This window comes from Pleurodeles waltl, chromosome 6 (assembly GCF_031143425.1).
Source record: "Pleurodeles waltl isolate 20211129_DDA chromosome 6, aPleWal1.hap1.20221129, whole genome shotgun sequence".
Taxonomy (NCBI): domain Eukaryota; kingdom Metazoa; phylum Chordata; class Amphibia; order Caudata; family Salamandridae; genus Pleurodeles; species Pleurodeles waltl.
Window position 1 is genome coordinate 1,708,458,157 of NC_090445.1, and position 23,475 is coordinate 1,708,481,631.

The 23,475-nt window shown below is 46.5% G+C and overlaps 1 protein-coding gene across 6 annotated transcripts in view; it reads left to right on the forward strand.

Moving 5' to 3' along the window:
* The window catches only part of RGL2 (ral guanine nucleotide dissociation stimulator like 2), a 240,029-nt gene extending 218,513 nt beyond the window's left edge, over positions 1-21,516 (forward strand). For 5 of the 6 annotated variants that reach the window (XM_069241871.1, XM_069241872.1, XM_069241875.1 and 2 more), the window contains 2 exons: positions 5,132-5,246; positions 13,308-21,516. In XM_069241871.1, coding sequence (XP_069097972.1) covers positions 5,132-5,246; positions 13,308-13,492 — 300 coding nt within the window. In that variant the 3' untranslated portion in view covers positions 13,493-21,516. Of the gene's footprint in view, positions 1-5,131; positions 5,308-13,307 lie in introns of all 6 variants that reach the window. The other variant, XM_069241876.1, reaches the window with a different exon arrangement.
* Positions 21,517-23,475: the final 1,959 nt, after the last annotated feature.

The window sequence follows — 23,475 nt, forward strand, 5'->3', positions numbered from 1 at the left end:
TAAGTGCAGGGTAGCCATAAGAGTATATGGTCTGGGAGTTTGTCATACACAAACTCCACAGTTCCATAATGGCTAGGCTAAAAACTGGTAAGTTTGGAATCAAACTTTTCAGCACAATAAATGCACACTGATGCCAGTGTGCAATTTATTGTAACATACAGCCAGCGGGCATCTTAGAGATGCCCCCTGAATACCTACCCGACTTCTAGTGTAGACTGACCAGTTTCTGCCAGCCTGCCACACACCAGACATGTTGCTGGCCACATGGGGAGAGTGCCTTTGTCACTCTGTGGCCAGGAGCAAACCCTGTACTGGGTGGAGGTGCTTCTCACCTCCCCCTGCAGGAACTGTAACACATGACGGTGAGCCTCAAAGGCTCACCCCTTTTGTTACAGCGCCCCAGGACATCCCAGCTAGTGGAGATGCCCGCCCCTAAGGCCACTGCTCCCACTTTTGGCGGCAAGGCTGGAGGAGATAATGAGAAAAACAAGGAGGATTCACCCACCAGTCCGGACAGCCCCTAAGGTGCCCTGAGCTAAGGTGACCCCTGCCTTGAGAAATCCTACATCTTGAGTTTGGAGAATTCCCCCAATAGGATTAGGGTTGTGGCCCCCTCCCCACAGGGAGGAGGCACAAAGAGGGCACCCTCAAGGACAGTAGCCGTTGGCTACTGCCCTCCCAGACCTAAACCCACCCCTAAATTCAGTATTTAGGGGCTCCCCAGATCCCAGGAAATTAGATTCCTGCAACCTGAAGAAAGATGAAGGACTGCTGACCTACAAGCCTCCAGAGAAGGAGGAAGACGACAACTGATTTGGCCCCAGCCCTACCGGCCTGTCTCCAACTCCGAAAACCTGCTCCAGTGACGCATCCAACAGGGACCAGCAAACTGAAGCCTCAGAGGACTGCCCTGGACTACAGGACCAAGAAACTCCAGTGAATAGCGGCCCTGTTCAAAACCAGCTACTTCATTGCAACAAAGAAGCAACTTCCAAGGACTTCACGTTTACCCCCGGAAGCGTGAGACTCTACACTCTGCACCCAACGCCCCCGGCTCGACCTGAAGAAAACCTACACCTCAGGGAGGACTCCCCGGCGACTGCGAGCCCGTGAGTAACCAGAGACAATCCCCCTTAGCCCCCACAGCGACGCCTGCAGAGAGAATCCAGAGGCTCCCCCTGACCGCGACTGCCTGTAACAAGGGACCCGACGCCTGGAACCAACACTGCACCCGCAGCCCCCAGGACCTGAAGGAATCGAACTTCGACGCAGGAGTGACCCCCAGGTGACCCTCTGCCTTGCCCAGGTGGTGGCTGTCCCGAGAAGCCCCCCCCTGTGCCTGCCTGCACCACTAGAGTGACCCCCGGGTCCCTCCATTGAAACCTATACAAAACCCGACGCCTGTGTTGCACACTGCACCCGGCTGCCCCTGTGCCGCTGAGGGTGTGTTTTGTGTGCCTACATGTGTCCCCCCCCAGTGCTCTACAAACCCCCCCTGGTCTGCCCCCCGGGGACGCAGGTACTTACCTGCTGGCAGACTGGAACCGGAGCACCCCTGTTCTCCATAGGCGCCTATGTGTTTGGGCACCTCTTTGACCTCTGCACCTGACCGGCCCTGAGCTGCTGGTGTGGTAACTTTGGGGTTGCCTTGAACCCACAACGGTGGGCTGCCTATGCCCCAGGACTGAGACTTGTAAGTGTTTTACCTACCCCCTAATCTAACCTTTACTTACCTCCCCCAGGAACTGTTGATTTTTGCACTGTGTCCACTTTGAAAATAGCTTATTGCCATTTTTACAAAGACTGTACATGATATTGTTTTCATTCAAAGTTCCTAAAGTATCTAAGTGAAGTAACTTACATTTAAAGTATTAACTGTAAATCTTGAGCCTCTGGTTCTTAAAATAAACTAAGAAAATATATTTTTCAATATAAAAACCTATTGGCCTGGAGTAAGTCTTTGAGTGTGTGTTCCTCATTTATTGCCTGTGTGTGTACAACAAATGCTTAACACTACCCTCTGATAAGCCTACTGCTCGACCACACTACTGCAAAATAGAGCATTAGAAATATCTAATTTTGCCACTATCTTACCTCCAAGGGGAACCCTTGGACTCTGTGCCCACTATTTCTTACTTTGAAATAGTATATACAGAGCCAACTTCCTACAGGGACCAAGACCAGAAGTCACAGAAGAGTACAGTGGGGGCATGAGCCCCTGCCCACCAGTCTAGAATTGCAGGACTTGATCATCGGTGATGTGAAGAAGGTAAGTGCTGCAGCCTTGGAGTCGGTGAAGAGTTCCTGAGGGATGCAGATGATGTACCACTATGGAAGGAGAATTGCAGTCGGGTTCTGGTGCAAGGATTCCACCAACAAGCTTTGCCAAAGGCAAATGTCGCAGTTGGCTGAAAGTGGAGCTGCCGGGTACTGGCAGGGCCCAGGAGGACTCAACACAGGAGGGGGAGTCACAGGGGACCCTCAGCGACACAGAGAGCCCAAAGGAGGAGAGGCAGCACCCACAGGAGTCCCACAGGATGGGGACACAGGAGTCGCAAAAGAATCCATGCAGCATGACTGAAGAAGGGTCCTACACCTCAGGAGAACCACGCAGAGGACTGTGCATCGCAAGAAGGAGTGCTGGGGGCTGAGGCTACCCAGAGCCTGAAGATCCCTGGGAGGAGATGGAAACAAGCCTTGATAGCTGCAAGAGACGCAGTGCACGGGGGTACTGTCCTGCGTGGGAAGGCAAGGGCTTTCCTCCACCAAAGTTGACAGCTGGCAGAGAGGACCAAGAGGACTACTCCGGACCACCACCTGTGATGCAGAGGTATACTGCTGGAATCTTGAAAGCCAAATCTGAGGATCCACCCAAGAGAGAGACCCTAAATAGCCCTGAAAGGGAGGTTGGTCACTGAGCCAGGTGACCACCTGTCAGGAGGGGGCTGTGACGTCACCTGCCTGGCCACTGAGATGCTCCCAGAGGTCCCTGCCAACCTTGGATTCAAGATGGCAGAACCCAGGGATCCTCTGGAGGCATTCTGGACACCAACCCTGGAATAGTGATGGACAGGGGAGTAGTCACTCCCCTTTCCATTGTCTAGTTTTGCGCCAGGGCAGAGACTGGAGGTCCCTGAACTGGTGTAGACTGGTTTATGCACAGAGGGCACCAAATGTGCCCTTCAATGCATACCAGTGGCTTTGGGAGTCTACCCCTCCCAAGCCATTTAACACCTATTTCCAAAGGGAGAGGGTATTACCCCACTCTCCCAAAGGAAATCCTTTGTTCTGCTTTACTGGGCTTGAGCTGTTCAAAGCAGGAGGAGGTCAGAAACCTGTCTGAGGGGTCACAGCAGCTTTGGGCTGCCCAGAAAACCCCTGAAGGCAGGTAGGAGTAATGCTGGGGTTCCTCTAAGGAGCCCCCAGAATGCATGGGATCATACTTCCAATACCGGCAACAGTACTGGGGTATGATTACGACATGTTTGATACCATGCATGCCTAGGTTCGAAGTTACCATTTTGTAGCTGGACATAGGTAGTGACCTACGTCCGGTACACGCATAAAATGGCGTCCCCGCACTCACGAAGTCCATGGAACTGGCACTGGAGTTTGTGGGGGCAACTCTGCTACTGCAGGGGTGCCCTCACACATACGTACTTGCACCCTGCCCTCTGGGCTAGGAAGGCCTGCCATAGGGGTGACTTGCAGTGACCTGGTGCAGTGACCTATGGTGACAAAGGGTGCATGCACCCTTTCCCCCAGGCTGCAATGGCAGGCTTGCAGAACACTTTGCATGGGCTCCACATGGATGGCATAATACATGCTGCAGCCCATGGGGATCCCCTGGTAAACCAATGCCCTGGGTCCCATATACTAGGGACTTACATGGGGGCACCAGTATGCCAAAGTGGGGGTGAAAATAGTCCAAGTTATCAAGTTAGAAGGGAGAGAGCATAATCACTGTGGTCCTGGTTAGCAGGATCCCAGTGAACGCAGTCAAACACACAGACAACAGGCAGAAAGTGGGAGTAACCATGCTAAAAAGAGACTACTTTCCTGCAACTACACATTTAGAAATGAGTTTCTTAGTTACAGAATTAATTGAAAGGGCACTGCAGCTATTTTCTGTCTGTACAGAGAAGATGCATAGAGCAGTTAGCTGACTGCCAGGGCCCTACAGGTTGTTGACTTACTACACAATTTTGCTTTGGGTATAATTCACAGTTTACTTTTAAGTGGTGATTTTTGGAAGGCTAAATTATTTATGTCAAGTATGATATTTTTGCTGGTTCCTACGCAACCATTGAGTTGTTCCTCATGCCATGCAGGTTGCAAAAGATACTATACACAGGAGCCGGGATAGTATTGCATTGCATAGCATTTTGGTGGCCACCATTGTTCCACTGACTGGATACTGAAAACAGAATCACAGTAAGAGACCAGAGGTTTTCAGAATATCACTAAGAATTCTGGATCCCGCCTCTATGGTGTAAGATTTCTCACTACAAGTGTGTTACTGCTTCATCATTTCAACCGACCTATATTGCTAATAATATGTAAATGTGAGAATGGTATACTGAGGGCTTTAGTTTTATTGTGTCATCTGTACTACCATGTCCAGGAGTAAGTCTTGACTGCTAGTCCTCCAGATTTAAGCGCCTAAATGGAGTAGCTTAGGTATCCACAGAGTGCAGTAGTACTTGACGCCCTGGCACGCGAGAGGTAAACAGCAGTGATGTGATGAACACAGATATTGCGAAGTGAGCAGTGACTGCCCCAAGTTCCTGAGAAGAAGCCTCACGAAATATACCACTAACGATCCTGGGTCGGACGGACCTTAAGACACGCGTGAGCTTGTCAACCAGGTTTCTGCTTAGGCTGGGGGTCACACAGGGTGTTCTGGGCTCCTTCTAAATTTATCATTGACATGTTTTGTGGATGTGATTCAATTAATAGTGGAGAGGTAGAAAGTGTCTGCATGTTATGTTGGTGTGACTGATTTTGTGCTTTTGTTATAGTATTTTTGTGCTTGTTTTATGTATCTGGGTCCCTGCTTCCAGGTTCCTTTGACCCCTAATGTTGGCTACCGTCTATGTGTTACTCATCTCTTCCCTCCTCTCATCGACAGATCACCAGTCAGGATAAGACACCGGCAGTGATCACCAAAGTGTTGGAGAAGCACAACCAGGACCGCCTGGGAGCTGCCAACTACCAGCTAGTGCAACTGCTGCCAGAGGAGAAGGGTGAGGGAGTGGCAGAGTGAAGATGACAGAATGAAGGATGAGACATGAGTTTTTGAGGAGGGTGAGGAAACTGAAGTGGAATGAGAGACCATGAGATAGTGGTAATGGGGGTAGGAGAGATGAGGTGTGGAAGGTTCAGAGACACAACAGACATGATGTGGTGAGAGATGAAGTGTTGCAGAAGATGTGAGTCATGAGGGGAGGAGCACAATAAAGGGGAACAGCTAGAAAGAGTGAGGATGGGATGACAGGCATGACATGATGAAGGAGCTTGGAGAAGTGAGGTAACGAAAGGGAAGAAAGACATGAGAGACACAGGAGAGAAAAGTTGTGAAGGATGAGAGTTGAACTTCGAACCAGGAGGGGCCTGAGCTGGTGAAAACAATAAGAGACCCTGAAATGTCGAGGATGAACAAGAAATACGCAAGCGAGTGAAGGAATGGACACACGAGGTGGTGAAAAGAGCCCGTACCATGAACCAGTGATGGGAAGCGGGCGAGAGCACTGAGGCTGTGATGAGGGGAGAAGGATGAACTGGAGAAGAGTACCTGACACGTGGATGGAGGAGAAATGGATGAGGGATGTGAGGTGACGAGGAAGAGAGTTTAGGTGATAAAAGATTGAGGAGTGTGTGAGAGACGCAGTGAAGTAGACCATCATCTGACAAATGGATGGAGATGGTGTGAGGAGGTTTGTGGAAAACACAAGGCATTAGTGGCGGGTGACAGAATCTTTTCAGTCTAGTGCTGCCTTTACTTGCCTGAGCCTTTAGCCTTGAGAACCCGCCAGCACTGAGGGGCATATTTATGAGAGGCTTGTGCTGCTGTTGATTCAGTTTTAGTGACGAAACAGCGGCGCAAACATTTCAACCATATCTATGTGACCACGTAAAGCCACTCTGCATGGCTTTGAATGGCCTCATAGATACGGAGTAGGGCAATTCGCTGTGTTGCCTTAGTCTGCACTAGTGAGGTGTTTCATGGGCATTGTTGTGGGTGTTCCAACGCAACACACACAGATTTTGACGCATCTCCAGATATACAAGACCTTGTAAACCTGGTGATGCACCAAAACCTAACTAGCGAGGAGAAATATGTTTGATGGCTTGTGTGGCTGTAGGTATACATGCTTTGCATAAGTCCACCATCTGGTGTTGGGCTCAGAGTGTTACAAGGTGTTTTTCTTCAAAGAATCTTTTCGAGTCACGAGATCTAGTGACTCCGATGATAGTGCGCATGGGCATCGAGTCCTTTGTTAGATTGTTTTCTCTCTGCTGTCTGGTTCGGACATGTATTCCTCTTGCGCTGGTATTTCTCGGCTCAGTCTATTCCGAACTCTTCTTCCGTCTTTCTCTCAGCCACGGTATTGTATTTTGATCACATTTTCTCTATCTAATGCATTTGAATCTAATTTCTGCATCGGTGGTCGGTTACACCGCCCTTCGGGGTGCCAATGCCCGTCTCGGGCCTACTACTCCACGTGGTGTTGAGAAATACAGGGCTAATGGAACGCACTCCATTTCGATTTTGCCCTCAAAGCCATTCAAAATTCCCATACACTGATCATCATCAGCTGTGTAATCTCTGCTTGTCCCCGGACCACAGGTAAGAAACCTGTGATGCCTGTTGGTCTTTCCGCTTGAAGAAGACCCTACGAAACCGAAGAGCGCGTCAATTGGAGATCTCGAAGACACCGGGCGACACCTCTGATATCTTTGGAGAAGAGCATAAGCAGGAGGAGAGACATCAAGAAGAGGCTTTATCCATAGGAGATTCGGACTCGGATGTTTAATCAGACATCGAAAGCCAGCCTCTTACCTCGGCGCAACTTTTGAGTACTACCCCAAGCCCCCATATAAAGACTTTAAAGAAGCCACATAAGACGGTCATCAGTCCACCACTGCCTTCAGACCATGTCGGTGCTGAAAATTACATTTGGTTGCCCCACCTCTGGCTCGGCACCGAAAATATTCAAGACAAAATCTTCTTCCGCATCAACCTCTGGCTCCAAACCTCATTCAGCCTCAGGATCGAGTCGATCCTTCGACCAGAGTGTTTCGGCTTCGACAAAAAAATCATATACCTACGTTTTGGAGCCAAAGGCTTCCATTTGGCAAAAGGCTCTGAAAGTTTAGGAATCAAAAATTCCTCCATCAAAAAACTCAAGTCTTTCCTTAGAGTCAACAGTGGAGCCTATCCTTGAAACTATGGTCGCTCGTCAGCGCCAGATTCATATAAAAAAAGAAACAGGACGCATTATTGCTTCTCCGCCAGTTGCAATTAAGAGGAAACTTACTTTCCAAGAAACTTTGGACACAGCTCCTCTACCTAAGTAGCTCTCCAAAGTCAAAGACAAGGCTCCAGAACAAAATAGGTCTTTTCCTCCACACTCTCCTGTACTTCCTCTTACTCCACCTCCACAATCTCCTACACCTATTGTGGAACCACAGATTTCTCCACAAGGTTCACCAACACCTCAGGGAGATGCCATGGAAGACACTCCACAGGACATAAACCCTTGACCCATGGGATTCCTATGATATGGATCCCATACTCCCAAATGACCCTGATTTATATCCTGCACAGCCTTCACCCCCTGAAGACGCAACATCTTATCAAGTCATAGTACGGGCATCTGCATATCATAATGTCCAGGTGAATTCTAATCCAACGGAGAAGATTTTCTATTCGACACACTAACTTCCACCCACAAGGAAAGTCAGTTTCTTCTCTTGCTACCAGGCATGTGTAGACATGCTACAGACATTTTTCAAGAGCCTGTCAGATCTAAAGTAATTACTCCAAGAGTTGACAAAAAATACAAGGCACCTCCTACAGACCCTATATACACTAGGTCAAAATTGCCCCCAGATTCCATTTTGGTTAGTGCAGCACGTAAGCGTGCCAACAGTCAGTCAACAGGAGATGCACCTCCTCCTGATAAAGAAAGTAAGAAATTAGATGCCGCCGGTAGACGGGTAGCAGCAGAAGCAGCCAATCATTGGCATATCGCCAATCCCCAAGTTCTTCTGCAAAATATGATAGGGCCCACTGGGACAAGATGGAAGACGTTCTCCAGTATCTTCCAGAAGAACACCGTAAAAGAGGACAGGAGATAGTTTACGAGGGCCAAACTATTTCCAATAATGCCATTAGGTGAACCACTGATGCTGCTGAAACAGCCGCACTAATATTAGAGTTATTATTAGAAGACGTGCTTGGTTAAGATGCTCTGGGTTCAAGCCTGAAATACAACAGGCAGTGCTTAATGTCCCTTTTGACAAGGAACATTTATTTGGGCAGCAGTTTGACACCACTATAGAAAAACTCAGAAAAGATTCAGAAACAACAAAGGCCATGGGGGCCTTATTCACTACAGCACAAAGGGGTACTTTTTGTCACCCACAATTTGGGGGAGGTTTTAAGACAACATCTACTGAGGCTTCCACCTTTCAAACAAAACAAGACACACACTTTTACAACAGAGGTTCCTTTAGCGGTTCCGGTAGAGGTGCCAATAGTAGAGGCAGAGGGAAGGAGTCCACCTCTAGAGGTTCAGCCTCAAAGACATGCCATTGACTGGCTACACCTTCCACCAGTGCGCACTTCTCCAGTGGGGTGAAGACTAATCAATGTCTTTCCCGAATTGTCCAATATCACCATAGATCAATGGGTTCTCTCAGTTATCCAACATGGTTATTCTATAGAACTCATTTCCATTCCACCAAATATTCCCCGCGCACTCTCACATTTTTTCACACACATCCTATTAAAGGAAAAAGTACAATCCCTTCTTCTCAAAGGAGCTGTAGAACCAGTTCCCCTATCACAGCAAGGGTTAGGAGTATATTCCCCATTCTTCCTCATACCAAAGAAAGACGGCTCATTAAGACCAATTCTGGATCTCTGACCTCTCAACCTATACATGCTCTCAGAGCATTTCCATATGGTCACTCTGCGAGATGTTATTCCCCTATTACAGCTACAAGATTACATGACCGTATTAGATCCCAAAGGATGCTTATTTCCACATTCCCATACATCCTGCACATTGCAAATACCTCAGTTTTGTCATTGCAGGAAAACAGCATCAATTCAAGGTTCTACCATTTGGGGTAACAGCCGCTCCTAGGGTATTCACAAAATGCTTAGCTTATTCATGTTTTCCCGTACTTGGATGATTAGGTCATCAAAGCCAATACCATCCAACAATGTCAGAAACATACTCAGTACAAAGTAAACCTACACAGTCTGGGATTTACAATCAACTTTCTCAAATCCCATCTCCAACCCTCAGTGTTGCAGTCTTATCTGTAAGCAATTCTCAATGCTCACTCAGGGTTGACATAGCCAAACCCAGCACGGATTCAATATTTCCAGACTCTTCTGTCTCAATTACAGGAGAACCATACTTACACAGTCAGACTAGTGATGCAGCTATTAGGGATGAAGGCTTCATGCATCGCCATCCTTCCTCAGGCCAGACTACACATGCGCCCCTTACAGCAGTGTCTGTCTCATCAGTGGTCTCACTCACAGGGTCACCTTCAGGATCTAGTGTTGTTGGACCGCCGGACTCACCTCTCACTGCTATGGTGGAATCCCATCAAACCCTCCAATGGGCGGCCCCTTTCAAGACCCTGTGCCTCAGATCATTCTCACTACAGATGCATCCCTGATAGGTTGGGGAGCTCAACTGAACAACCTCACAATACAAGGCAGAAGGGATCCCATTCAACAAACCTATCACATCAACTACTTGGAGTTACTAGTAGTCTTTCTAGCATTCAAAGCGTTTCTGCCACAACTCTCCCACAAAGTGGTTCTAGTCCATACAACATGACAGCAATGAATTATCTGCTGAAGCAGAGGGGGTGGGGGGGACACACTCATCTCAATTGTCCCTTCTTGCTCAGACAATCTGGAAATGGGTAATTCACAATCACATTCACTTTCTGGCAGAATATCTCCCAGGAATGGACAATCAGTTTGCACACCTCATAAGCAGGATGCAGCAACACGTCCACAAATGGGAGCTTCACCAACAAGTACTTCACCAATACTTTCACCTCTCCGGAACACCAGAAATAGATCTCTTCGCCTCCGTAGAAAATTCAAAATGCCAAAACTTTGCATCCAGATACCCACACCGTCAGTCCAAAGTCAATGCTCTATGGATGAACTGGTCAGAGATATTTGCTTACGCTTTTCCGCCTCTCCTTTTCTGGTTCGCAAACTGAGACAAACATCACACACCATGATCTTTGTAGCTCTCATGTGGGCACGTCAACCTTGGTACACAACACTATTGGATTCGTCTGCGGTTCCCCACCAGAAACTTCCCAACAGACCCGACCTTTTGACTCAAAAGCGAGATCAAATCAGACCCCAAAACACTCAATCTTGCAAAAAGGGTCCTGAAGTCATAGAGTTTGGAGATTTGCATCTTCCGTCAGTATGTATGGACAGTCTTAAAGAGGCATGTAAACCTATAACTAGACAGTGTTATGCTGCAAAATTGAAATGTTTTATTTGCTACTGTCAACCTTAACACAATGATCCACTCAAAGCATCAGTGCAAGACATTATTTGTTATTTGCTACATTTTCAAAAGGAAAATTTAGCAAACCCATCTACTAGATTTCATTTAGCAGCCATAGCTGCTTACCTCCAAAACAGACAACATACTTTTTACAGAATCCCTGTAATTAAAGCGTTTATGGAAGGACTTAAAAGGGTTATTCCTCCCAGGGTTCCTCAGGCTCCAGTATGGAACCTTAATATTGTCCTTACTAGACTTATGGGTCCACCATTTGAACCAATGCTTTCCTGTTCCTTGCAATTTCTGTCATGGAAAGTTGCCTTTTTAGCGGCTATCACTTCTCTACAACGTGTAAGTCAATTATTTTAGAGGAACCCTTTTTCCAAGTAAATAGAGATAGAGTAGTCATTAGGACAAGCCCCAAAAGTCGTTTCACCATTTCACATTAACCAATCAGTTGAGTTACCTGTCTTTCTCCCACGGCCTGACTCCGTCGCTGAAAGAGCTTTGCAAACACTAGATATTAAACAAGTATTACACTGACAGGACTAAAAGTTTTAGAAAATCTAAACAGCTTTTTGTAGCATTTTCAATGCCTCCCAAAGGCAATCCAATTTCAAAGAATGGAGTAGCAAGAATGGATAGTCAAGTGTATTCAAACTTGTTATCTCAAAGCTAGAAGAAAATTATCTACAGCTCCTAGACCACACTCTACCAGAAAAAAGGTGCTTCGATGGCCTTTTTACGAAACATTCCAATAGCAGATATTTGCAAAGCTGCTACTTGGTCTAAACCACACACATTCGCTAAGCACTATTGTGTAGATGTTTTCGCGCGCCAACAAGCAAACGTTGGCCAGGCAGTGCTCAGGACACTTTTCCAAGCTATTCCAACTCCTACAGGCTAGCCACCGCTTACTGGGAGAGGACTGCTTTTTTTGTCTATGCAAAGCATGTTTATCTGCAGCCACACATGCCATCGAACGGAAAATGTTACTTACCCTGTAGACATCTGTTTGTGGCTTGTAGTGCTGTAGATTCACATGCGCCTTCCCTCCTCCCCGAAGCCTGTAGTCACTGTAGTAAAAGTCTTCCACAAATTATGTACATATGTATATACACTGCACGGACATATTTATATATACACATACACACACTCCTTACCTCATCTGCATGCGGGAAAACAATCTAACAAAGGACTCGATGCCCATGTCCAAGTGGAGGAGTCACTCGATCGCGTGACTCAAAATGATTCTTTGAAGAAAAACAACTTGTAACACTCAGAGACCAACACTAGATGGCAGACTTATGCAAAGCATGTGAATCTACAGCACTACATGCCACGAACAGATGTCTACTGGGTAAGAGACATTTTCCTTTCATTGCTCCTCATTCTACACTCTTATTATGTGTGCTGCATTCTGCAGTGCAAATCGAGAGAGGAAAAAGCCTTGCAGGATTGTTTTTGTGCAGCAAGGTGTCACTTCCTGCACAAAAAACAATCTACCTACAACGCAGACACCCTTGCACATGGTGCAACGGTGCGTGCGTTGGCGCTAGGCAGCCCATTGTGGCCAGCGCAGGGGGAAAGGACAAGAATGCGCCGTATGCTAGAGATACAGCGCATTCCTGTCCTTTCTTTTTGATACAGGGCAGCACAGCAAGGTGACTTGCTGCGCTGCCCTGCACCAAAATCCCATAAATCTTGGCCTGAATCTGTAACCACTGGGTGAATCCTCGGAGTGAAGGTGAAAGGCTGCACACCATATAACAGACTGAAAATGTGTACGGATAACCAGAGGGAATCAAGTATCTTCCGTGAGAAGAGGAATAACAATATTTTGCCCATGTTCTAGTCACCTCTAACAGTCATTGCAAATTACGGCGAAAGTACTCCATTATAGTAGTAGCCAGGTTGACTGATTCCTCTCCAGATGAAAATATGCTGCATCCCACTGGGCCTCTTCGCCCCCTCCCCTATGTTAAAGCCCACGACTGTAACCCGGATGCTGTTTACCTTTCCTCCCACTTCCTCTCACCAAGGGACAAGGGTTATTGTGCATCTTGAAAAAAGGGTCCCTATTTGATCCATACCATGAAGAAATTCTCGAGGTGGCTCTTTTTTTAGTGCTTTTGCAACTTCTCTTTAGCCATAGCCTTTCTCATCCCTGCTCCACACTGACAGGCCAGATCTCCACATTAATTGATCTACCGGTGGTGATTGATGGGTTTTGTGTCCTTGTGTTGAATCTGTCAACAGCTTTTGCCACCACTGGTCACAGCATCCTGATCAGTCGCCTCCAAGAAGCAGGTATGGTCAGTCCTGTGTTCAGCCTTTCAAGCCGCATCTCTTCCATCTTATAGGCCATGACAAAGCTAACTCATTAAAAAGAGAGTGCAGTGGCAAGTACCAATGGGAGTTGGAGGACCGTGTGTGGTGAGAGTCCGGTGCTGATGCTGTGTGATGACGGGCACGGAGTGTAACGTCACACCCTTTACAATTTTCATTTCTCCTTCCTAGAGCTGTCAATCCCCAGCACAGCCAATGTCTTCTATGCAATGAACTCTACCAGCCGAGACTTCCTGCTATGCCGCAAAGGTGAGAAAGTTCCCACTGAAGCACCTCCTCGCCACCGGACCGAGCTCAGCGCCACATTCCCCAAAATAAAATCTAAGGGGATGCGCATCGCCCGGGCGCTGTTCTGATCTGATGATCTGGAGTCAACATGTGATGACATCACGCTTGGCCTTGAGGAGCAGCAGAGGAACTGGAGGACACCTTCCTAACTAAGCATCCAGGTATCATGCAACAAGAACTTGCAGTGTCCTCATGCAACATTGGAGAATCAGGATGACATCTCCCTCTGTTCTAAAGAGCGTCTGAGAGCATCTTGCTGCAACCAAGCTGAGAATCAGGGAAGTCTGTGCCTCTGTTGAGGGTCTGGACAACTACTGAAGGCATCTCAATGTCCTAAGAAGGTATTTCATTCCTTCCCAACAGAGATTTAAGAAACCAGTGGACAATCTGATGGCATCTTACAATGGAAACACAGCCCATTCAGGATGTCTTGTGATGTGTCACCTAAGGTCCACTTATTCCAGTGAGACCAGATAGCTCTAAAGCCACGGTCTTCTGCAGGGGCGAGTCTATTCCCTGAGAACAAGGCATATCAAACACTAAGACAAGTACAATAGAGGACACTCTACATAACCTCTGCTGTGGGAGTCTTGCGGCAATGCAGTGGAAAGTGAACTGCTAACTGTCATCATCAGGACAACCGTTCAGTATCCGAAGCACCGGAAATGACTGGTTACAAATTCTTTTGAAGCCTGACTGATTAACATGTCTATGTCATGACTGCGAGGATATCTCACTCACGGACATCGTATCCAGGTCTGCCAGGCTGGATCTTTAAAAGGAGCGGCACAAAAGTCTCTACTTGGTGAGGCTGGGTCTAAATCCTATTCTGGGGTTTGGTTACACTCTTAGAAAATGAGATTTGATTTGCACTAAGTTCTGAACACTGGTTGGATTCATACCTTTAGATTGATGCTTTACATGCTAAACTTCCTTGTGGGGGAGAAGACACTTCCCACGAGATGACCTACTCCATATATCTGTGCAGTCAGGAAGTCTGTGAGGGCACAGGCCCAGACTCAGACTGCCAAGACATTTGATTTGGGGCAATCAAAGAGTGCCTCCTTAGAGCAACATATGAGACAGGACAGGCTGAGACCCTCTGTAACCCAACATATTTCCTATGAGGAGTTGAGGTGGACAGACTGGAACACAAGACATCAGGTGTGTACAGAAGGTTGAGTCACTGGGGATAGAAAGGACAGCACTGACCCAGTATCAGTAGAGGGCAGACAGTCAAGGCAGTCCGTAACCCTGTGCCTTACCCTGATTAGTGAATCTCACATCGGAGACGATGGGCACAGGATCGCCTAACCAGTTGTACTTTCCCTGAGCAGGCCTCTCCCTCTCGAGAGACCGATATGGGACACATCATTCCTAACCATACATGTAGACCAAGAGCAGGTCACCTCAGTGGGAGACAGGCCGAAGTCTGAGTCATCATTATTAACTCTGCTTGACAGGAGTGGGCCCCCTCATCGTGGGCAGGTTGAGGTCTGAGTCAACCCTGTCTGGCTGCCAGGGGCAGAGCACCTCCTGGGAGGACAGACCGAGGTTTGAGTCATGTTATAACTAATCTTCTGCATGCCAGTAGCAGGGCACCTCACTGATAATGCACTCTACAGTTCTGCATAACATAACCTGCAACTGCAAGGAACTGAGCTGGAATGGAAGAAACTCTATGGATGTCTGTGTTCATTTAACAGGTGCAAGGCTTGAGGTCAGTTCAAGGATTATCTAACCTGATAACTGGGCTACATTAAGTTCATCTCACAGAAGACAAACTGGCGATTGAGCCAACCCAAATCCTGGCCCATATCTATGCCTTGATAAGTAACCGAGCTGGTGTCAAGTTGGTGAATAAAACAGTACATACATTGTCATAAAGTCATCTCACATGGCAGACTGGAGATGGAGTATATATGAAAAGTTCATCTCATTGGTGACAGACTAAGAACTGAGAAAGAGCTCTTACAACTCTATTCTTACATCGTGATGGACTCCTCTAACAGGTGACATGCTGGAGACTATGTGCTGCGATAAATTAATCGGAGTCGTGACAGTCTGGAGAGTGAGTCATGACTCTGATTCCCAGCTACACCTCTTGACAGAGACAGACTCAGGGCATGCAGTGGGGACCCCGAAAATTGTATCAATACAAAGCGGATTCCATCAATGTGGGACAAACTAGGGACTGAGCTGTCGCTCTTTTTCCCCTTCACCTCCTGTCATAAGTCGACCAGAGGAGCGGCAACAATTCTTGGTTTTTTAGAACCAGCCTAGCATCCTTGAGTCAGGCATGGGATGTGCAGCTGCTGAAGCTCTGGAACAGCCTAGTGTGTTGTGAGTAATGGCTGGGAATCAGGTGCACTTTTTTTGGAAACTAGTGCCTTGAACGGATGTTCAGGGAAATATCAGGTATTGGAAACTGCATTGTTTTTTATTACTTTGTGTTTTTTTACTTTTCTAACTTCAATATTATGTACAGGTTCTGGGGGTAAAAGAGAATTAGAAGCTTCTAAGTGCCTTGCCGCTCAAGGGTTTTGGGTGCTGTGGGGTCAGGGGAAGGTAACACTTTCTTCCAGGTCACATATGATCTGCACACAATCACTATGGAAACATGGTATTCAATTAGGCAAAGCCTAAACTGCCACAAAAGGAATTATAAAGTGTCTAAGTGTGACTAATATAGCATTATAGCCCATTGCCATCCGATTGCTATAACAGGTGTTAAAAGGCCTCTTGGGTTATAGATCTGAATCATCGAGTGAAGACCTATAACAACCAGGATAGCCCGAGACAGAAGGGCCCTAATGTTATTCTGAGGATGCAGTGTTCTAAAATAAACTGTAAGGAAATTAAAGACAAGCATTGGAATGATGAACGAGAAGGTCAATGCGAACTATTACTGGCCGTCCACAATTTCACCTTCAGTGAAGCTCCCTGCAATTCGAAATGTATTACAAAAACACACAGCATGGCTTGCTGTTGATTATTACTGCAATGTAAAGCAAGCCCTTAGATATAATCTGCACTTTAACAAACTGAGCCCAAACAAAGGCCTTGGTGAGAAACAAAAAGGCATCAGTAAATACAAACAGATTACTGTCTGAATGAGGCTGAAACAAGTATGTACCCAAGTTCAAATGAAACAAAGGTCTGTAGCATGTGTTGCTGTAGATTCACATGGTCTGTATACCCCTGGCCAGCTAATGTTGAGCTCAGATGTTTGCACGTTGTTTTTCTTCAAAGAAATGAGTCATGAGATGCACTGTAACGCTACCTTTAGGCAATGTACATGGGCACCGACTCTGTGTTAAGTTGTTTTTTGCCACCATCAGGCTCAGACATATACCGACCTGGTTCCAGGACTAGATGTGTCCTCAAAGCTTGCTTCGGGCTCACACAGTCAAAGTTGACACCTACAATCCGGGAAAAGCCCTTATCGTCTGCCCTCTTCTTGGTGACACGCATCAGAGATTGACCCCTGTAGAACTACTTCCAACTGTCGGGGGTCTGGACCCTCCTCAAGCCCACATGCTCCCTCATCTTCAATGACTTCTTCTTGGAGAATGCACATAGGGCAGAGGTCTCCAAACGTTTTTATACCGTGCCCCCCAGCTGAAAAATAAAAATCATAGGGCCCCCTCCTCAGAATTTTGCACAATTATTGTATAAAGATGGCAATGTTTAAATATATCTAGACCTATTTAAACATTGCAGTTAAGTACTGTTATCTTTTTAAAGATGCAATAACATGCTTCTGCTTAAAACAAAGGCCTGTTATGTGTGTAATGCTTCTTTTGGCCAGAGTATGGCGTGCCCCCCCTGTGATCACTTGAGGCCCCTCTAGGGGGGCCCACCCCACGGTTTGAAGACCTCTGACATAGGGTGATGAAACAGATGCCAGTGCCATGCACTGACCGTCACTATGTCTGTAACTTCTGCCTCCCCCAGACCACAAGTACTTTGGGTGCAGAGCGTCCTCACCTTGACCAAAGAAGACCTTGTGGTACTGACAGAAGAGACGACGGGCACACCAGAAGTTGCAACAGCAATCCTCCAAAGACGTGTCCAACATCTTTGGGGAACAGGGCTGTCTCGATGTCATGGAAGGTGATGACACTGGCCCTGCAGGCAGTCTAGTCCATTAGCTGCTGCTGAGTACACAGCCAGTCTCTTCAGCTCAGACGAGGAGGAAGAAGGGGGAGGTTCCTTTGATCTCTGTGATCGTCAGCCTTCAAACCAAGACCTCCGCCAGGGTTGTGGTTTTGCTCGGCATACACACACTCTAAGCCTCCAGAGTGGCTGCACAAAGAGCACAGCTCCTGGGGGGGGGGGATTGAGGGGTGGGGGTTGGGTGTCTAGTCCTGTGCCAAAGTCATTGCAGCCTCCAGGGCCTCTGCCACCTTCAGGCTCCAGTCGGCCCCAACCAAAAGCCTCAGAGCTGACAAAGCTCCCATCCATAGGCATCAACCCTCCACTGCCCCCAAAATCCTTCCCACGCTCAACTCTACTAAATTGACTCAGAGTAGCCGAGCCACTAAAGATAACAGGAGTTGGACGTGAGGCAGAAGATACTTTTTCATCCATCCTCAGACTGGGAAGATTTTGACAAAGCTACCTCCGCCCAAACCCATGGAGCTTCTGCCTTGCAAGAGGAAAGTGATATCTGAGGAGGAACTTGCACCAGAACCCTCTCCGGCTCCCATGCTTCAAAGACACAGACAGGGACAGCAGCACTCTCCCCTTTATCCTATCTCTGCCTCCACCAACACCAACACCAACACCACCACCTCCACACCCTTCATCTCAACCTCTATTGCCTCCACACTCACCAGAGGGAGCTCCACATTCATCCTATGGTCCAGCAGATCCTTTGAGCTTGCTTACTCCTATAAGGCACCCTGGAGTCAGAGCCCAAAGATGAACTGTGGGATGACTAGGATGTCGATCCCCCAGAGACCCAAATCTGGACCATTACCCTATTAGCGCACCTCCCCGGGAAAACACCACGTCATACTACAAAATGATCCAACTAAACACCACCTTTCACATAGTAAAGCCAGGCTTGGACATCTTTAAAGAGTCAGGGAAACCCAGGGTGGTTACACCCAAATATCGATAAGGAATATAAGCCCTCTCACAATGGTCCTGCCTACATAAAGGGTAATGTCCTGCCCAGCACCCTGGTCATTCACACCGAATACAAGTGGACTTCACCTCAAGCCACGGGTGATGCTGGACAAGGAGACCAAGAAGCTTGATACTGCTGGCATAAGGGTGCCAGTGGGTGCCCTCAATGGAATCTCATTCTAGTCCTCATCAGACTCATAGGACTTCTTACCCCATCTCCCCCACCTTTCAGCCCATGCACTCTTACCCTATCCAGTCTGTGTCCTGGAAAGTAGCTTTCCTTGTAGCCATAATATCTCTGACGCATCCATGAGATGCAGGCCACCATGCTACGAGGACCTTACATGCAGGTCTGCAAGAACAGGTTCCTTCTTAGAACCAACCAGAAGATTCTATGCAATGTGGTTTCCAGTTTCCACCTTAACCAAAATATGGAGCTCCCAGTCTTCTTCCCTCAACCTGACTCCATAGCAGAAAGAGCCTTCCATACACTAGACCTCAAACAGGATCTGATGCACTACATCAACAGGACCGAGCCCTTTTGCTAAACCCCACAAGGGCAAGCCTATATTTAAAGCTGGTACTGGATACATAGTAAAGTGCATCCAGTCTTGCTATCATAAAGTCAAAAGAGCCCTCCCTGTTACCCCCAGGGGGCGCTCTATATCGCAAAAGCTGCAACCAAGGCCTTCTTGGCAATATCCGCAGAGCTGAGATATGTAAAGCGGATAGAAGGTTGACTCCTCACATGTCCATGAAGCACTACTGCGGGATGTCTTGGCTCCTTGGCAATCATTGACCAAACACTCCCAGTGACTGTGCTGCAGACATCTGCATCGTGCACATGCGAGCCACTCCTTATGGGAGGGCGGCCCTTCACAGCCTGTGCAGAGCAAGTCTGTCTACACGAATGGGAAGTCTCACTAACATTGCAATTACCGCTTGTAGCGTACAGTGCTGTAAACTCACATGCACCTGCCCTCCTCCCTAGAAGTGTCCATCTGTGCCTTCAGATCCCTCCTTTATTATTCCTTTCACAATACATATGTGCACCGTACGGTGTTCACTCACCGCTTCATACGCACTCTCACCCACTGTGCAGAAAACATCCAACATGGAGTGGGTGCCCAAGCGCATTGCCTACTAAGGGTGGAATCACAGTGCATCTCATGATTCAAAAGCCTTTCTTAAACAAAAAAACAGCTTACAAACGCCCAGACCCTACACTAGATGGCAGGAGTGTGTAGAGGATTTGAATCTAAGGCACTACATGCTATCAACAGATGCTTACAGCACAAGTTGCATTTTCCATATTGTTTGTCTTAAGGAAAACAAATTTGAAGATTGGCCACTATGTAGCATTGTTTACACACTTCATGAATGTCTAAAAACTTTACCTTACGAGTTGTAAGCTGTAAGCATGCTCAAGAGAAGGTTCTCTGCTGAGTAAGGGCTATGGCAGGTTTTGTTTATTTGACTTCAATTTATTTAAGAGATCTAGGCACCAATTAATGCTAAATGATATGTAATTAGGATTTACATGGCAGACATGTTAAGTGCATTTTGCACACCTTTCTCGAATGTGCAGAGCTGAATGTAAAAAGGCAGAATTTGTTTATTTATTTAAGAGGTGAAACTCCTCCCCATTTTCTTTCGTTTGATACTTCTTAGGTGCTTTGAAAATGGTCATAGAAGTCTTCCCAAAGCACCTGCACACAGAGGGACTTTCTTTAAAGTGATGCTACAGATACTTTCCCACATTGCTACAGTGGTTTCTAGGACCCAGCACCAATCAGAAGGTGAGTATCTGATCTCTCCCTTTTGAGATCAGATACTCACCTTCTGATTGGGGTGGTGGGGGGTCAGGGGAGGTGAAGTTGCAAAGTCCTTCCTCCCTTAATTTGTGAACTTTTTCTAAAACGTTTCTAACTTTGTAAAGGTTGTTAATGGAAAGTTATAGAAACTGAAGAAACATAAGATGGTTTCTCAGGGGAAAAACAAAGGTGTTAATACTTCAAAAGAGGCTGGTGGGCAAGGAGAGTGGCCAAATGGCTCTAGAAGACTGTGCATTCATAACACGGGAGCTCTCCACTGCGCTTGGAGGTCAAACCCCCTCAATGCCATGTAACTTCTCCATCTTGAATAAGTGACATTGGATTTGAAATCCTGTAGAGCAGTGGTTCCCAACCTGTGGTCCGGGGACCCCTGGGGGTCCGCGACTGCTTAGAAAATAAACAAAATTAACAAATATTGACAAATTAGGTCTCATGCTTCCAGTAATGACTCAGTGGGGGTCCCTAAGTTCCATTAATGAAAAAGTGGGGGTCCACAGAAGTCAAAAGGTTGGGAACCACTGCTCTAGAGCAGCAATTCTTAACCTTTTGACTTCTGAGGGCGACAATCATTACTGAAATCTGTCTACCACCACCGCCCCCACCCCGCCAGAGTCATTACTGGAAGCCGGGGATCCCCAGCCTATGCAATTTCTATGAGTTGAACCTCAAAACAGTACACAAAAGTACATCAAATGCTCAAATATTTAAATATTTGTATATACTTTATTCCTATTAATCGGTTACTTTTAATGTTAGGTAATTTTGTAACGCAGTCGTGGACCCCTCGAGTAGGCATCATGGGCCCCCAGGGGTCACCGGCCACAGGTTAAGAATCACTGCTCTAGAGGCTTCATAGGTTCTCTTCAGGGAAGGAGTCGATTCCCAGCTACTTGTTGGTACAACGGTCGCTCTTTACACTTCTGTACCCGCCATGAAGAATTTAAATGTGCAGAATTATTGGACTGAGGCACTAACTGCCTAAGAATGGCAGAGACTCAACACCTGACCCCCTTCCAGTGCACAGATGGGTTGATGCTCGCACAGCCCCTCGCAGCCCTCCATGGTAAACCCGGCACTGATCTCTCCTCTCATAACACTATAAATAAAGACACTACAAACAACCTCTGTGTGTTTCTTTGCAGAAGCATTTTGATGAGATCGGAGGATGAAGTGTGTAGCGTCTTCCCCTGCCTGGGTAGTCGCCACAGACCACACCACGCGTGTCACTGAATATTACACGTCTTTATTCTTCTGCGTGTACCACAAACTCAACATTATAAACAAAACATTAATTCTGCTACAACAACTACATCCCACCACTACGGAGTCCATTTGGAGCCAAAAGGGTTCCGTCATAAGACTCAAAAGTCACTTCAAACAATCTGTGTGCTCTGTCTGAGGGAGCATTTTGATGAGGTCAGAAGATGCAGTGGAGTAAGGAGATTCTGTGTTGATGTCATCACACCCACCCATAAAACCTCACTCTCAACCTAATGATGCCCACATTAATCAAAAAGGGAAGAGAGGGAACTTATTCCTCAGACATCACTTAACCTCCTGGATCAACTGTGTTGTGGTGGCACATAAACTACTCACATCATAAAAGTGGTGGGTTTCCTTGTACCCAAGGTGCGCAAGAAGACAAACAAGAAACTGAGATGGCTTGGGACTCCTCACTTCTGCACGGGACTCAGCACTCCACGATGGATCCTCTTGTCACCAACAGAGCACATTGTCACTGAAATATATTGGTTCATCAGTGACAATCTTTTCCATGTTTGTATTGCAGAAAGGTCTGCAAGTGCGACTCCAAGCAAAGCGGAAAAATTACCTAAGGACTGACCAATCCAAGTAAATTACCAGTAGGTCTAAATGATCAACGTATGATCCATCACAACCTGGACCAGAGCACACAAAACACAGACATTTTTTTTTCACATCCATTTGAGTTGATTTTGGGTAATAGCTTAGTCCAGAAATCAGCAAGACACCCAGATAAAATGGATTCAAATTATTTTGTAGCTTAGTGTAACAAAAAACATAGCAGAACACAAAGGCTTAGCCTCCTTTCCCACCAACACCCTATGTGATCCTCTACAGGGGGATGTTTGTTTATTCACTTCACCAAGAATGCAAATACATCAAGTCAGCACTTCCTAAAACTGGCCACGCGTATCCACATCAGCCTACTCTTCTAACCTTTTCTAAAATAAGAGCTACTGGTTTCAATGGTGACCACGTCAGACCAACCTACAGTAGTGACCACCCCTCTTGGTGGGATAAACAACAGTAACATCACAAAAAAGCTGTCACTAGTAAATGTCTCCGCAGTAATGAAGAAACATGGATAGCAGAAAGTGCTCACTGATACAAAATAAATAACATCAGCAATAAGCCTCTCCAGCTGTGCCCGATTATCATTCAAATATCAGTTTTAAATAAATTAAATAATTTTGTTTCCAAATAGCAGGTTATCAGTTTTTTTTTTTAAAACACACACCTTTATCAAGCATAATGTTTTCATGCTGAGCTTTTCATTTTTTTGCAATATACTAGGAAATTCCCCAACCAAAAATATGTTGATTTCTTAAAAAGTTATATTTGCACCTCAATATACTAATGTTAATTTTTAGTGTGAACATAGGGCCGGATGTACAAAGCATTTTTCGGGTGCGCTGTTTGCAACCAGAAAAATGCTTTTTCCAGCGTACAAAAGGCACAATGTGATTCAGTAACTTGTTACCGAATCACATTTTGCTTTTGTGATTTGGTGTTTGGAAGGGGTATGTTTAGGGCGTCCCTTCCGACTAACGAATCAGTATGGTATAGATTACTGTTTTGCGACAGAATTCCGATCCCAAAACAGTAATACTTTATCCCCAGTTTCCAACTGGTGGTGACCTATGTGCAAAGGAGAAGGGGTCCCCAAGGAACCCCTTACCCATTGAGAATGTAAATAATAATATTTTGCATGGACCACTGCCTACTCTTATAAAATGAAACTGCAAAGTTTAATTTTTTCTTTGAAGCGCATTCTATTTTCCTTTGTGGAAAATGGGCAGCATAAAAAAACAAGCATC